This window comes from Eubalaena glacialis, chromosome 3 (genome assembly GCF_028564815.1).
Source record: "Eubalaena glacialis isolate mEubGla1 chromosome 3, mEubGla1.1.hap2.+ XY, whole genome shotgun sequence".
Classification (NCBI taxonomy): Eukaryota; Metazoa; Chordata; class Mammalia; order Artiodactyla; family Balaenidae; genus Eubalaena; species Eubalaena glacialis.
Window position 1 is genome coordinate 118,416,313 of NC_083718.1, and position 14,241 is coordinate 118,430,553.

General features: G+C 36.9%; 1 protein-coding gene across 2 annotated transcripts in view; it reads right to left on the reverse strand.

The window, feature by feature from the left end:
* HS2ST1 (heparan sulfate 2-O-sulfotransferase 1) overlaps positions 1-14,241 on the reverse strand; it is a 198,062-nt gene that overhangs the window by 13,158 nt on the left and 170,663 nt on the right. For both annotated transcript variants that reach the window (XM_061186365.1, XM_061186366.1), the window contains exon 4: positions 7,381-7,519. In XM_061186365.1, coding sequence (XP_061042348.1) covers positions 7,381-7,519 — 139 coding nt within the window. The remainder of the gene's footprint in view (positions 1-7,380; positions 7,520-14,241) is intronic.

A 14,241-nucleotide genomic window follows, 5' to 3' on the forward strand; every position in this document is an offset into this window, starting at 1 on the left:
TCCACAGTCATAGAGTTTAGCCTCTCTTGCAGATAGGTATGGCCATATGACTAAGTTCTTGCCAGGAGACTGGGGGCAGAAATGATGTGAGCAAGTTCTGGGTCACTTGGTTAAAAGGAAATTGGTGGGCCTCTAACTTCCCTCCTTCCCATGAGCTGGAAGGCAGATGTCGTGGTGGCCCAAATTAAACCTAGCACATAAAGGCAAGCCCCTGAAGGGTAGCAGGGTAACAATATGGCAGGAACCCAGCTCCCTGAATAACTGTGTGCAGCAAAGCTGCTCTAAAATCCTGGGCCCCTCACCTTTAGGCTTTTATGTATGACAGAAAAAAATCTACCTAAACATTTTAATTTCTTTGTTTCAGAAGCATCTACCCTAATTCACCTACCAAACGTTTTACTAGATAATATAAAAGTGGAAAAATAGTTTGGGTTTTGCCTCCTTTATAGTTCCTTCTTATCATTTGGCAGAGATGTTTCACTCCTATCAACTTAAAAGAAACAACCCAAAGACAGCCAATAGCAAGGAAGATGTAAAGAAAAAAAAAACACGAATAATCAAAAATTGGCAAACACACATGAGTGTGCTAGATCTTAATGTAAAACAGAAATTCTCCTTTTTCTTTCTTTTTTTAAAATTCTTTTTCATACTTTATTTTTTATTTTATTTATTTATTATTATTTTTGGCTGCGTTGGGTCTTTGTTGCTGCGCGCGGGCTTTCTCTAGTTGCGGCAAGCGGGGGCTACTCTTCATTGCGGTGCGCGGGCTTCTCCCATCGCGGTGCGCGGGCTTCTCCCATCGCGGTGGCTTCTCTTGTTGCAGAGCACAGGCTCTAGGCACGAGGGCTTCAGTAGTTGTGGCACACGGGCTCAGTAGTTGTGGCACACAGGCTCAGTAATTGTGGCACACGGGCTCAGTAGTTGTGGCTCGCGGGCTCTAGAGCGCAGGCTCAGTAGTTGTGGTGCACGGACTTAGCTGCTCCGCAGCATGTGGGATCTTCCTGGACCAGGGCTCAAACCCGTGTCCCCTGCATTGGCAGGCGGATTCTCAACCACTGCGCCACCAGGGAAGTCCCTCCTTTTTCTTTATAAATATGTGATGCATAAAGTAAACCAAGCATTTCCTAGTGAGTGAAATCAAGTTAACGAAACTCAATACCATCTTGACCACATACAGCTCAGTGAAACAATCCACTGGCGTCTTAATCAAGATGAACTTCTCCACTGACTCCAACAGTGACACCAGCCCTTGGGCTTCTCTACTCACAGCACAGAAGGCAACTGTCACTCAAATGCTGCCCACCAGAACTTTCCACTTGTTTGCTAACTTCTATTCACCTCTCCTAAACATTCTGACCACATTTCAGAAATAGAATTTTCTATAAATAAATGTTTTTCTCTTATAAAATTTCTTCTTAAAATAAAAAGCAAAAACAAAACTCAGTTCAGTACACCAGAGAAACAAAAAATTATGATCAGCTTTTTCACTTAAACACCATCTATGCTTAGAAAGAGCAATTCTTTGTGAACTACATACAAATGTTTTTAAAAGCAGGAAATATCAAAATATTCTTTAGACTATTTAGATTATTAGTTTAAATATTTAATTCCTAGAGTTGTCGGTTAAAATAATTAAACAAAATTTGATGCTTGATAGTGATGGCAATTATATTTACATTCAAACCCTTTTCTACAAATGACCTTGCTTCATATTTTATACAGAAAACTGAAGCTGAGAGTGAGCTCCCTTGATTCCTGCTTAGATAAAAGCTTATCTGCATCTGCAGCCCCTACTGCCCTCATCTGTAAAAAAGTATTTCCTCCTATCTTTAAATACCCTTTCTCACTCCCTTCTGAGACCCTGCTTCACCAATTTTTCTCCAGTTTCTTCCATCATCACCCCTTGCTCTCTTCAGGTATATTAATATGCCCAAGTATCTGTCGTCTTTAGTAAAACATTTCTCATGTTTTTTGCTCCTTTCAAAGCCAAACTTCTATCTCAAGAGTAGTCTTTCCTCTCAGTCTTAACTTCTCACGGTTACTCCTCAACCCTTTGGATTCCACATAAACAACTTCTCTGACCTCCCCATTGACAAGTCTAAGGGAAAGTTTTAAATTCTCAATTCACTAACCTCTTCGTGATTGAAATTATTTTTCCATGCATTTCAAGGACTCGCCAGGTTTGTCTTCTGATTCTCCAACCTCAGTCTTCTTGGTGTGCTTCCCTCCCTTTGCCTACACCTTAAATGTTGTCATTCCCCAGAGCTACATATTTGCACCCCCTCTTCTTCTTCTTCCTTTTTCGTTTGGTCCTCTCTTCATACTCTATATGTTTCCCAAGTGCAATTTCATTCAATCCCTTGTTTCAACTCCCATCTAATGCTGATGACTCCCAAATCTATGATTAAGTTCAGATTTATTTCTTGAGACACAAATACATTTCTAGTGGATATTTCCATCTGCTTATACACGACTAAAAATAATGTCCAATTTGAACTCATTGTCTCTTTCTTCAACTTCATTACAACGGACTTTTCTTTCCATTTTCTCTCTTTTGGTGAAAGGAACCACATATATAGTAGTTCGATCAGAAGCCTGGGAAGATGACAGGTCAAGGCTGACTCTGGATTGTACCTTTTACTGAGATAGAGAAACTGGTCTACAACAAAAAGTTATCAAACCTTTAAATATGAACTGCAAAGATATTATATTGCTTTCCTGTGGTGTTTTTTACATATAAAACACTTTCTAAGCAAACAGTAATAAGTTCTCAAATGCTTTTGTGTAAAATCCATGTTCCATAAGCAAACCACAGTCAGGGGATTATGAATTGCTAAGCACTACAGAAGCAGTATCTTGTAAGCCAGTAGTAGGATCAGGTAGTGGCTAAGTATGGAATTCTTCTAACCTCATTAATATCTTTTATAAACTAATACATATTTTTAGGTATAATATTCTGAATTCATTATAATTCCTACAGCTGTCAATAAGTCTAGTTAATTTAGAGTAAGAAATACGAAAAGCAAATTGGGGTAGGAATTGCGATCTCTGAGATCAATGAGTCCTTCTTAAGCAAAACTGATTCTCCTTTAGATTGTTATTTACAGCATGTAACTATACACTCTTTCCATAAGTATAACCCCCTTGGTGTTCTGCTAATAAAACAATAATTAATAAAAATGCTTAATAATCTATAGGATAGTACAAAACTGAAATATTCATAAGATAAATATTTACATATTTAGGAAATGTGAGTGATGAGAATTATAGGTGTAGTTATTTGGAAGCTGTAAGAAGGCCTATGCTGAAAGAAGGCCTGAGAGACAAACTATTCAAACTTGGGTATTTGGTTAATGTTTTCTTAAAATGAACAAAGTGGGCCTGACACTTGAAAGAAAACAACTGACAGTCTTAGTAGCCCAGCAGTTCTCAACTGGTGCTGTTTTGACCCCCAGGTGACATCTGGCAATGTTTGGAGACCTCCTTCGTTCTCACACCTGGAGGGTGTAGGGGAGATGCTACTAGGTAGAGGTCAGAGATGCTGCTAAACATCCTACAATGTGTAGGCAGCCCTCACAACAAGGAATTCTCTGGCCAAAAGCAACAATAGTGTCAAGGTGGAGAAATCCTGTGGGTGCCAGTGATAAAAGCTAAGCTTTCAAACTAAAAAATATAAAAATTTAAATTTATTTTTACTTCTTCTGTCATCATAAGCCTGACAGTTTCCCAATACTTAAAGACTTTTCTGATGAGATAAGTGGTGACATTAACGAATGTGAATTTTTGATATTGTATAATAAAATGTGCCAACACTTGGAAGATCCACATAACTCAGTGAACTAATGTGTTCCAAATGACCAATACATGAGGTTAAAAAATTATGCTTGGTTAAAAAATCCATTCAAAGTATGAAATATATCAGTGGATTTTAATGCAGCAGAACATAAAAGGTTAACTGCTATGGTTTCAGATTCCACACTTCAATAACTTTAAGAACTACTACTAGTTAAGTTTTAGTGTAATATTAAAGAAGAATTTCTACAATTTTCTGAAAAGGCTATTAAAATACTGCCTTTTCTAGTTACATATCTGTGTAAAGCTGAATTTTCTTCATACATTTCACCAAAAGAATGTATTAAATAGACTGATTCAGCAGCAGATACGAAAATCCAGCTGTCTATATTATATTAAATCAGGTGTTTTAAAAATTTGCAAAAATGTAAAATGCCACTATTTATACCTTTTTCTGAAAATGGTTATTTGCATTAAAATATATTATTTATGTTACCATATTATGGTCTCCTACAGTTACTATTAAATTAGTTACTATTTTAAAAATTTCTCAGTCAATTGGCAAATTTACTGATATTGGTAAATATTAACAGAAATAGATATAACCCACATAGATAAAAGCTCCTTGGCGGTCCTCAATAAAAAGAGTAAAAGGAGTTCTGAGACTAAAAAGTTTGAGAACCACTGATTTATACATTGTAGTTCTTGAATGCTGACCTTTGGATTACTAAATATCCCTATTTTCTAGGTATTGGGACAGAGATTAAATTATGCAAAACTCTAGGTATAAAGTTTGAAAAACAGAGTATCTGAAATCTCCCAAATAAAACAAATCTTATGTTCCTTACAAGATCAACTGAAAGGTATCACAGGCATATACATATGACTAAAATGGCTTTGAAATTATTGACAGTGTAACCAGAAATTGGAAATGAAGCCATTGCAAGGTATTTCCAGCCTTAGCCTTTGCCAGGTATTCCCTACATCATCATAGCCACTTTTTAATCCCTGTTATCTTCAAATACCCTGCCATCTTCCAAAATGCTATATGCCACGAAGTCTTACCAACTTTACAGATATGAGTTTATTAAAGAAAACTCTTGCCAGTTAAAGATATTAAGGAATTATTTGCAATATAACAACTTTATTTAACTCATTAGGTGCCAGAATGTTACCAACATTTATGTCATGAGAAACAAACCAAATTATTAAAAACGTGTGTTTCAATATGTTTCAAGACTGAAAAGGTCTATTTTGCCTGTCACAAAACAAAGTAATTCTTTACTTTGATAAAGCATTTGAAGATGGCCCTGTCCTCGTGAGAATTAAGGTAATACAATAGTATTTTGCTGATGTTACTAATATTACATCTAAATAAACAGGTGTATTAATATGTATTTTATAATGACATAAAAAAAACAAACCAAGACCTATCATCATTAGGGTGAAGATTGGTTAAATCTCCAGGCTGGAGAGGGCACACCTACCTAAAGCTTTCAAAGATGAATGGGAGACTACGTTAAAATATCTGCCTGGGTTTTTCTGTGAGCATTGAATATACAACTTTGGGACATCTCTCATACAAAAATATCGAGTGACATGTTGCTTTCCCTCCCTCCTTTTTCAAGGGTATAGAGAGGTTAAGACTGTGAGCTCTGGAATTGGAGTGCTTGCGTTTAAATTCCTGCACCACCATTTACTGGTAGTATAACACTGGGCAAGGTACTTAACCTTTCTGTGCCCCAGTTTCCTTATCTGTAAAATGGACACAACAACAGCAACTATCCCATAAAATTGTTGTACAGGCCACCTGAAAAAATACATAATATGTGACTTAAAACAGAGCTTGATAAACAAGAAGCACTCAATAGATGTGAGCTATTATTGTTGTTATATTAAGTATTATTGTTACCTAATTCCCTAAACTACATAGGATAGCAACCACAAAACCACGGTATCCAGGGCTGACGTGACGTGACAGATGTAGGAACCTAGGTGACTGTGAATCTTTTCCCTACCAACACTAACATTCCTTTAGTTGAAGGAGGGAGATGGATACTAACAATTACTGAGTAAGAGCTAGTATAAATGATAGGGCTAAAATTAAAAAAGAAAGTAGTTAGCATTGAAGTGAATTTAGAAATAACTAACAAACTTTAAAGTACTAGGTCACAAAAGCGTTGTATTACAGATTTTACAAAATTTTACAGACTCTCCATAATAATATAATTATATATATTTTTTCTAGAAGATTAAATAATACTAAGAGATGAGTGGACGCTGAAAAAAAAGGGTACTGTTTGGATCAGTACCTTCTGTCTAAAGCCTTGAGACTAAGGAAAGACATAGCAATTTCTAGAAAACATAAACAGGTAAATAAAACAAAAGAACCATTGCCTTCTCATGCGACAGAGGGCACATCCAACTTAGAAAAAAATTAATTGTTGGGTGTTAATTACTATAATACATCAAGTATCTAGCATCACCACTACGCAACACTTTAGGTTTAAAAGGTGCGGAATTCCCTCACTGAGCCATTTGCTGAACGCGTACAGATGAACTAGGCACTGTACTCGTACTAGATATGGAGGAGACAAAGGTGACGGAAATATAGCGCCTGCTTCAGGACGTTCACAGCCTTTTGGAGAAGACATATACGTAAACAAATAATTGAAGTACCACAAAATAAATATTTAAAAAATAGCGATTCGAATGGAGTGCTCTGGGAACTTTGAAAGGGATACGGCTCACTGCCAGAAAAGACTTTATGAAAGAGGTAACATTTGAGCTGGATCTTAAAGATGAACAAAGCGTTTTCCAGAGTGAAGGAGAGACATTCTAAATATAGGGAACAACACGTGTGCAAAAAGTATGAAGTAATAAGTTTGGAGGACGGTGACATTTCAGGTAAGGCACCCAGTGAGGCACTGGGTGCCTGAGGGGAAAATGAGGCAGGAGAAGGAGGTCTCAGGCTATGTCAGACTGCGTCTCCTGTGCCTTGGGCAATCCTGTGAGCAATGAGGTCCCAGTAAAGGTATTCCACCAGAAAAGTGACACAGTTTGGTTTCTTAGAAAAACAAGTCTGGGGCTACTCTGGAGGACGCACTTAAACAGAAGACAACTCAAATCTGAACCTGCTAAGTAAGAACCCTGTTAAGCTATTATTCTCATCTTGCCTGAAAAAATAAGCTGCTTTAACAAAATAGTGTCCCTAAACAGATGATCACAAATCAACGTAAACTGCCATCATCAAGATTAAGAGAACCAGACTATTACACAAATATATCATATTAATGAATTATTATAGTGATCTCATAGAAAATTATTAACAGGGCTATAATAAAACAAATATTCAGCTCTAGAACAAAAGTAAAATATTTTTTAAAAGGACAAAATATTATATATACTCCAAAATATCAACTACAAAGTAGTTTTACTTTTACTTCTTCATACTTCTGGGTTCTTTTGAAATTTTCCACAATAAGCAAGGAATATATTTATAATCATTAATAAATTTTAAAAGCATTCACTGTTCATTACATTTCATAAACAATTATCTTTATAAAAATTCTAAAACTAAAATATTACCTTTTTGTCCCCTTGTTTTCGTCTTCTTAACCCTGGTCTATAATCATCTCCAAATCTCAGAAAGTAATAGTAAGAAACCAGCCTCTCAATAGGATCCCTTATGACGTTAATGTAAATTGGCTTCTTCTTCACACCAAATCTGAAATAGAGCAAAATTTAAAAGGTGAAATCAACCCTTTCATTCTGTTTGGGGTGTCCTGAAATTGAAGTTTGAGGTATTAATTCTACATGGAAAAAAACATGAGTTAATTTAAATAAAATACAGTATGTGGAGATTAGAAAATATTTTAGGATTATATTACAATAAAGTAAGAAATAAGAATTTTAAAAATACAGCTGAAGATAAAGGAGAGAAGGGAAAATTGAGTGACAAATAATTTTAAATTTTACTAGCAAGAATTACATAAAACATTTCAATTTCACATAGCAATGATTTCTCACTTCTGACCCACCAAACTAGATAAACATTATCAATGGATACAGCAGAAGTCCACACAAGCGCGATCATTTGAGCCTAACTTCTGTGACGCTAATTTTAAAGACAAGATAGAAGTGAAAAACATTAAGTCTTCAGCATTATTTCCTTAGGGAATGATAGAGGGTTGGAGGAACACAGAAGGAGTATACTTTAGCCACCCTTGCAGATCCTAGAATTGTCTAGCTGACTCCTGTTCTAATAGCCTCACTTATCCCAGCCTTAAACCTTAGTGTTATCCTGACTCTCCTTTATTCTTCTTTAGCACGGTTACCAAGTCCTTCTGATTTTTTTCTTTTGTAGGCTTTCTCAGAGATTTGACCTGTCTTCCTCACTTCCTTTCTTGTCACAACTGCCCTCTTTGTAGGCCTCTTGCTTGGATTACTGCAATAATTGATGGTTTTATAACAAGAAGAATTGGTTTTCTTGCATCCAGTCTCTCTCCCTTTCAGTCTACCTTCATACCAATTCTCAACTGATATTTCCTAATTTATTAGATCACTCTTCTTAGAAACCTGAGATACCCCTACTGTTTATGTTGACTTCAAACCCAAACTCCTTTGCTTGGTTGTTAATGTCTGCTTGCCTTATGTCTTGGGTTCCACCTTACTTATCTAACTTTATTTTCAACTCTCCTCAAACAAGAAACCACCTACCTGTTACAGTTAGGCCCACCTCTTCTGCTTCCCAACAACTCCTATTTCTCCTTACATGCCTTTGCTCATTCTATCTTCCTTAACTAGAATGCCTTTCTCATTTTCCTATTCTTTCTATTACATTCATTCAAAAAATACCTTTTTGTCTATCCAATATATGCCAGGAACTATTCTAATATTAGGAAAACAGCAGTGAAAAAAAAGGACAAAATTCCTCGTCCTTCTGGAGTTAACATCCTACTTGGGAGAGACAGAACATAAACCAAAAAATAAGTAAATATGTTAGATGGTAAAAATACTAAGGAGAGAAATGATGCAGTGCATGGAATAGGGAGAAGTGGGGATAGTACAATTCAAAACAGGGTTTTCCAGGGAGGCAGCACTATTATTATGTGATGAGAAGAGAGCCATGTAGATATCTAGGAGAAAGTGTTCCAGGAAGATAAGGCTTTGAAGTATGAAGGCCCCAAAGCAGCTAAGTGCCAGGCATTTTTGAGGACCAGCAAGGAGGTCAATCTGGCTGCAGCAGAATCAGGAGGGGGAGAGTAACAGAGAATGGGAGTGGAGAGATGGGGGTGGTGGTAGAGGACGTGCAGATCACGTGGGCCTTGTAGAGCATGTTAAGTATCAGGAGGGAGGCCTTCCTGAGCCAGCAGATAAGTGTCACGATATGGAATCTGATGTACGGCATGGTGACTATAATGAACAATACTGTACATACCGTGTACTTGAAAGTTGCTATGTCAGTAGGTTTTAAATATTCTCATCACGACAGCAGCGACAACAAAGAAATGGTAATCATGTGAGGTGAGGATGTGTTAACTAACCTTATTGTGGTAAACATCTCACAATATATGCATATAGCAAATCATCACATCGTACACCTTAAACTTACACCATGTTATATGTCAATTATTTGTCAATAAAGCTGGGGGAAAAAAGGTTACTGGCTGTTGTTTTGGAATAAACTGAAGCGGGCAATAACAAAATCTTGTGAAGTCTAGGAAGTCTTCCTGATGACTCCAGCACACAGTGCTATCTGCTTTCATTTGACACCTGCACCCAGGAGCTATTGCTATCAGGCAGTTTTACTCTTGGCTTGTCCTGCTAGTATTTCTCTTGTAAGTCTTTCCTCCCCAGTAGCATTATAAGCCACTTGAGGGTAGGCACAGTGCTTCACACTTCCTTTATATATTTCACAGGGCCTGGTATACATAAATACTTGCCCGCTGGTTAGTACTATTTGAAAGATTAAAAAAATATTAGCAATCTCTCTAAAACTGGGAATCACAGAGAGAAATGAGAAAAGTAAGCTTAACTTGTATGACTCAATAAGAGATAGTGAAAGTTGCTTATTCTCTTGACAATCTTGATAGGTTCACTCGTCTGTCCACAGAAACCCTCAATTTAGCTAACTGCTTATAACGAACTTCCCTTCTTACTAAAATCTTTTTTCAAAGGCACTAAAAAGCACACAGCTAACCTAACTAGTTTCACATTTTCCCCTTACTTCTGCCTGTTACAATAAATGTCTTACGCACAGCAGGCATTCTATAAATGTTTTATACTAAATGCTTAAGCAAATGAGTAGTGAAAAGAGACCACAGAAGAGAAAAAAGCAAGGTGCCTGGATATAACTCGATTCTTTTAGCCTCTGAATTATTGTAAATTAACTGAACAGGAAGTCCTAGCTTACAAACAAGCTGTATTCTATAAAATTGCTTTGTGTGTAAAAAGGGGTCAATTCTCCTGAATTCTAGTCCTTTTCTCACCATTAAGTAAGTGTAAGTCTAAGTCACTAAAATCCTTTGTACATATGGGAATACTGAAAACTACACAGAACTTTTTGGTAAAACATTATTATATTAAATTTGTGAGTTGGTTTATTAGAACTTGGGACGTATTTTTTTCACTGAACAACTCATAAACCTATAAAACCAACAATTCAGTAAAAAATTTTTTTCACAAATTTTTAAAGGAAGAAACAGTATTGTTGCAAGTATACGGCACTGTCAAATTAGGTATCAGGGTAGAAGCTCCATGAGGGCAGAGGATTGTTTCTCTCTTGTTCATGGCTTTATCACTAGTGTTCAGTAAGGTGTCAGAAACATACGTGTTGGATATTAGAATTAGGTTGAATAGACCGTTGTGAATTGGCCACTTACAAAAGCCTTTTTGTGGGACAGTGCACCCACTAGTGAGAAGAGGGTAGGTAGGGAGGTATCAGGGATACATAGTTGCTACCTTAACTGCTAGAGCTGAGTCTTGTAAGAGGAATCTAAAAGGGGGAAGCACAGGGCAGTGGGGCAATGACTCCATTCTTAAGACTCTGGGATTCCCTGGGAACCTCCCTTATCACCTCCATTATTAGCCACGGATCCACGTGAACTATTCCCTTGGGAATTACCTCGTCCCAGAACATCTCCTACCAATGCCTCTTCTTTTTTGCTTTCTCCTAGTCCCTGACATGTGGAACAGATAGCAATGTTTACCAAGTAGAAGTGAAAGGGGGATATGGCACTTGACAAAACTCTTCCTGCTGTCTGGGAAATGACTTTCTGGGGCATGGCTTTGGGTGGTGCTTATATGTATGAAACATGATTTTAATGAGATAACCTATGTGAACTTATTCTGAAAATGGATAAGAACTATTATTTATAAGTTAGGGTATGGCTGTATAGACATAAAGGCAAGGAATTATAACTGAAAATAGGCATGACAAAAGAGCATCAGGCCATTCAGCTCAGCTAGTTAGGAAACAAGCATCCTCTTAAGTTTGTATGTTTAAAACTTTTGCCAAACAGGTAGTTTTGTACCAGTGGAAAAATATGTTCTGTAGTTGCAGACTCCAGCTTTAACCCTGGTCAGTCATCTGAGCTGTTCCTCAGGAAGGCTCAGATGGAAGAGCAGAAAACCCATCTTCCCTCCAGGAAACTAAACTATCATTGACCCATTAGAACATAATCTTCCTAGGAAGAGAACAGCAGATTTGGTAGGAATCTGCAATGTTATATGGCGATCAAAAGGGAAAAAATATAATCTGAGCAGCAGGTTGGTAAGAAACCTTATTCTTGCCATGTCAGCATACATGTACGACAGCAAGAGAGACAAACCAGGCACATTTCCTTACACCCACACTCTGTATAGCCTAGACAGATGAATGAACAGCAAGAATAGCTAAAAGAACAAGTTCATACTCAGAACTTTTGAAAGGAACCTTGTCAACTGGCTAGACAAAGCCTAAATGGAAGATGATGAAGCTGAAGGAGGGCTGAATAGCCTTTGGGAAGCATTACGCTTTGAGATTTCTGCTTCATACTAGATTTAACACTTCTAGTTAATCAGCAGTCTCACTGGGGGAACAAAGGTATCTTATACAGTCAACCTGTGGTTGGACGAATCTGTGGATGCGGAACCTGCAAATAACAAGGGAGGACTGTACATATTTATTCTGGACTCTCTTATCCCTAAAGTGTTCACAGAAACCTTCAAATCCTTCTAGTGGTAAGTTCCCATTGTCTTGTTTCAAAAATAGTGAATGGCCTGTTGGTATTTATTGGTCCCACTGATAATGATGTTAAGAATAAAAGATTTTTAAAATAATTATTTATCTCTTAAAAAGAGCATTCATCTATTAAAATGGCCCAAATTTTAAAAAGGGGGGAGTGTGGTCCAACAATACCGAAGGCTGGTAAGGATACACAGCAACTGGAACTCTCGTGCACTTTTGGTGAGACTGCAAAATAATAAAGCCACTTGGGAAAACAGCTTAGCCGTGTCTTACAGAGCTACCATACAATCCAGCAATCCCACTTCTAGGTTCTCCCCAAGAGAAATGAAGACACTGTGTCCACACAAAACCTGTATGCAAATGTTTTGACAACTTTATTCATAATCACCAAAAGCTGGAAACAACCCAAGTATCCAGGAACTGGTAGATGGACAGTAAGGATGGTGGTGCCTCCATCCTTACTACTCAGTAAGGAACTAACTACTGATACATGCATCAAATTGGATGAATGTCAAAAGCATTATGCTAAGTGAAAGAAGCCAGGTTCAAAAGACTTGGTGACTGACTAGATATATGTGGCAAAGAAAAGGGTTGTTCAAGATGACTCTAAAGTTTCTTGCTTGGATGTCTTGATAAATAAAAATGGGTAAACTTCCCAAAAGAGAACATTGGAGGCAAAGAGAGAATCTTGAGCAATGCCTTATTAGGACTTGGGAATAAGGAGGGCCAGCACAGACTCAGACAGGGAGAAGAAAACACCAGTAAGACAACATGGTAACTGAACGAAGACAGAGTTTTAAAAGAGCCTAACACAGCTCTGTGTGAGTCACAAACTAACTGCTTCACATACATTATCATATTTAATCCGCACAACCACCCATGAAGTAGTTACTTTAATTATCCTCATTTTACAAATGGGGAAACTGAAGATCTGAAGTCATGTGGCTGAGACTGCTGAGCTGGGAAGGAACTGAGGGGGATTTAACTAGAAATCTGACTTGAGAGATTGCTCCTTAGCATCTACAGGATCAACGCTACAGAAAGAGCTAGTAATACAAATCAATAAAAAGCCAACTCTCGCATATTACTTGCAATGATTAAAATAATTTTAAAAATGTTTCTACAGTGTTTGTGACATATTTGTTGGAAGTTGTAGAAAGTGGTGCGAACTTCAACTGGTTCAGCAGATAAGTACAAGGCAAAAGGGACAATCTCACATGAATCTACATACTACCAAACTCTATTTAAGCCTAAAATATTGTCACTTTATTACTCTCTAGGATATTTTAAGCCTAGTGAAATATTTAGTTATTTGTTTCTTGTCCTGACATATCTGTTTCTTTACTGATTTACCTCAGTTGTTCTGAAAAAGACAACAGGGGTGATACAGAGAAACCAAAATGATGGTGATGAAAACCCATACTCATTCCTGGGGATGACCACAAAGGTACACACCTGATGTGGACCTGAATAAAACTGACTGTTGGATCAAGAATAATTTCCAAATATCTTTCTAAGACCAGATGCTGACATATGACCCTAGGTAGCTAGATCATAAAAAATCTCAGCAGAGTCTGATCAAAAACAGCATTAAAATAGTTTTCTTTTAGCTGGACATTATCCTTTATAAAGGAAAATGTTCTGAAAAAGGTTTTTGAAAGAGATGTTCAAATGTTTTTCTTTTGTATAAAATTTGAAGAAAATCAAAGTGGGAGTGATAGATGCTGCTGATAAATGAGTGGTATAAATTTAAAAGGGAGAATAAGCTGTAATATTTTCACTGTTTATAATGAACCATAATGAAGTGATAATAATAGTAAAAAAGGGGGTTTCAGTGAACTCACTGAGGACAAGAACTGCAACTTATTCAACTTTATATTGCCTGCACCCTAGGACAATTTGAAAATGTCTAGCCTACACAATTTTTTTCCACTGGAAAATTTCTAAATTTATGATGTTAGCATATCTGCATTATTTTAAAATGGTTTGTTCACCAATTAAAAAAAACAGTAATTAAACACTAAAGGGAAAAATGGAAGGAAGAACTAGGAAATGTGCTTAAAAAAATAAGGATAGAGTTAAGACAAAAAGGAATAAGACAGGACAGGAATGCAAATATGTAACAAGAAGATATTTTTGTTATTATTCTAAAGTTCTGAATAAAAACAGATAAACCAAAACAGAGAACTGTAACCAAAACACAGCTTGAGCAGATATAA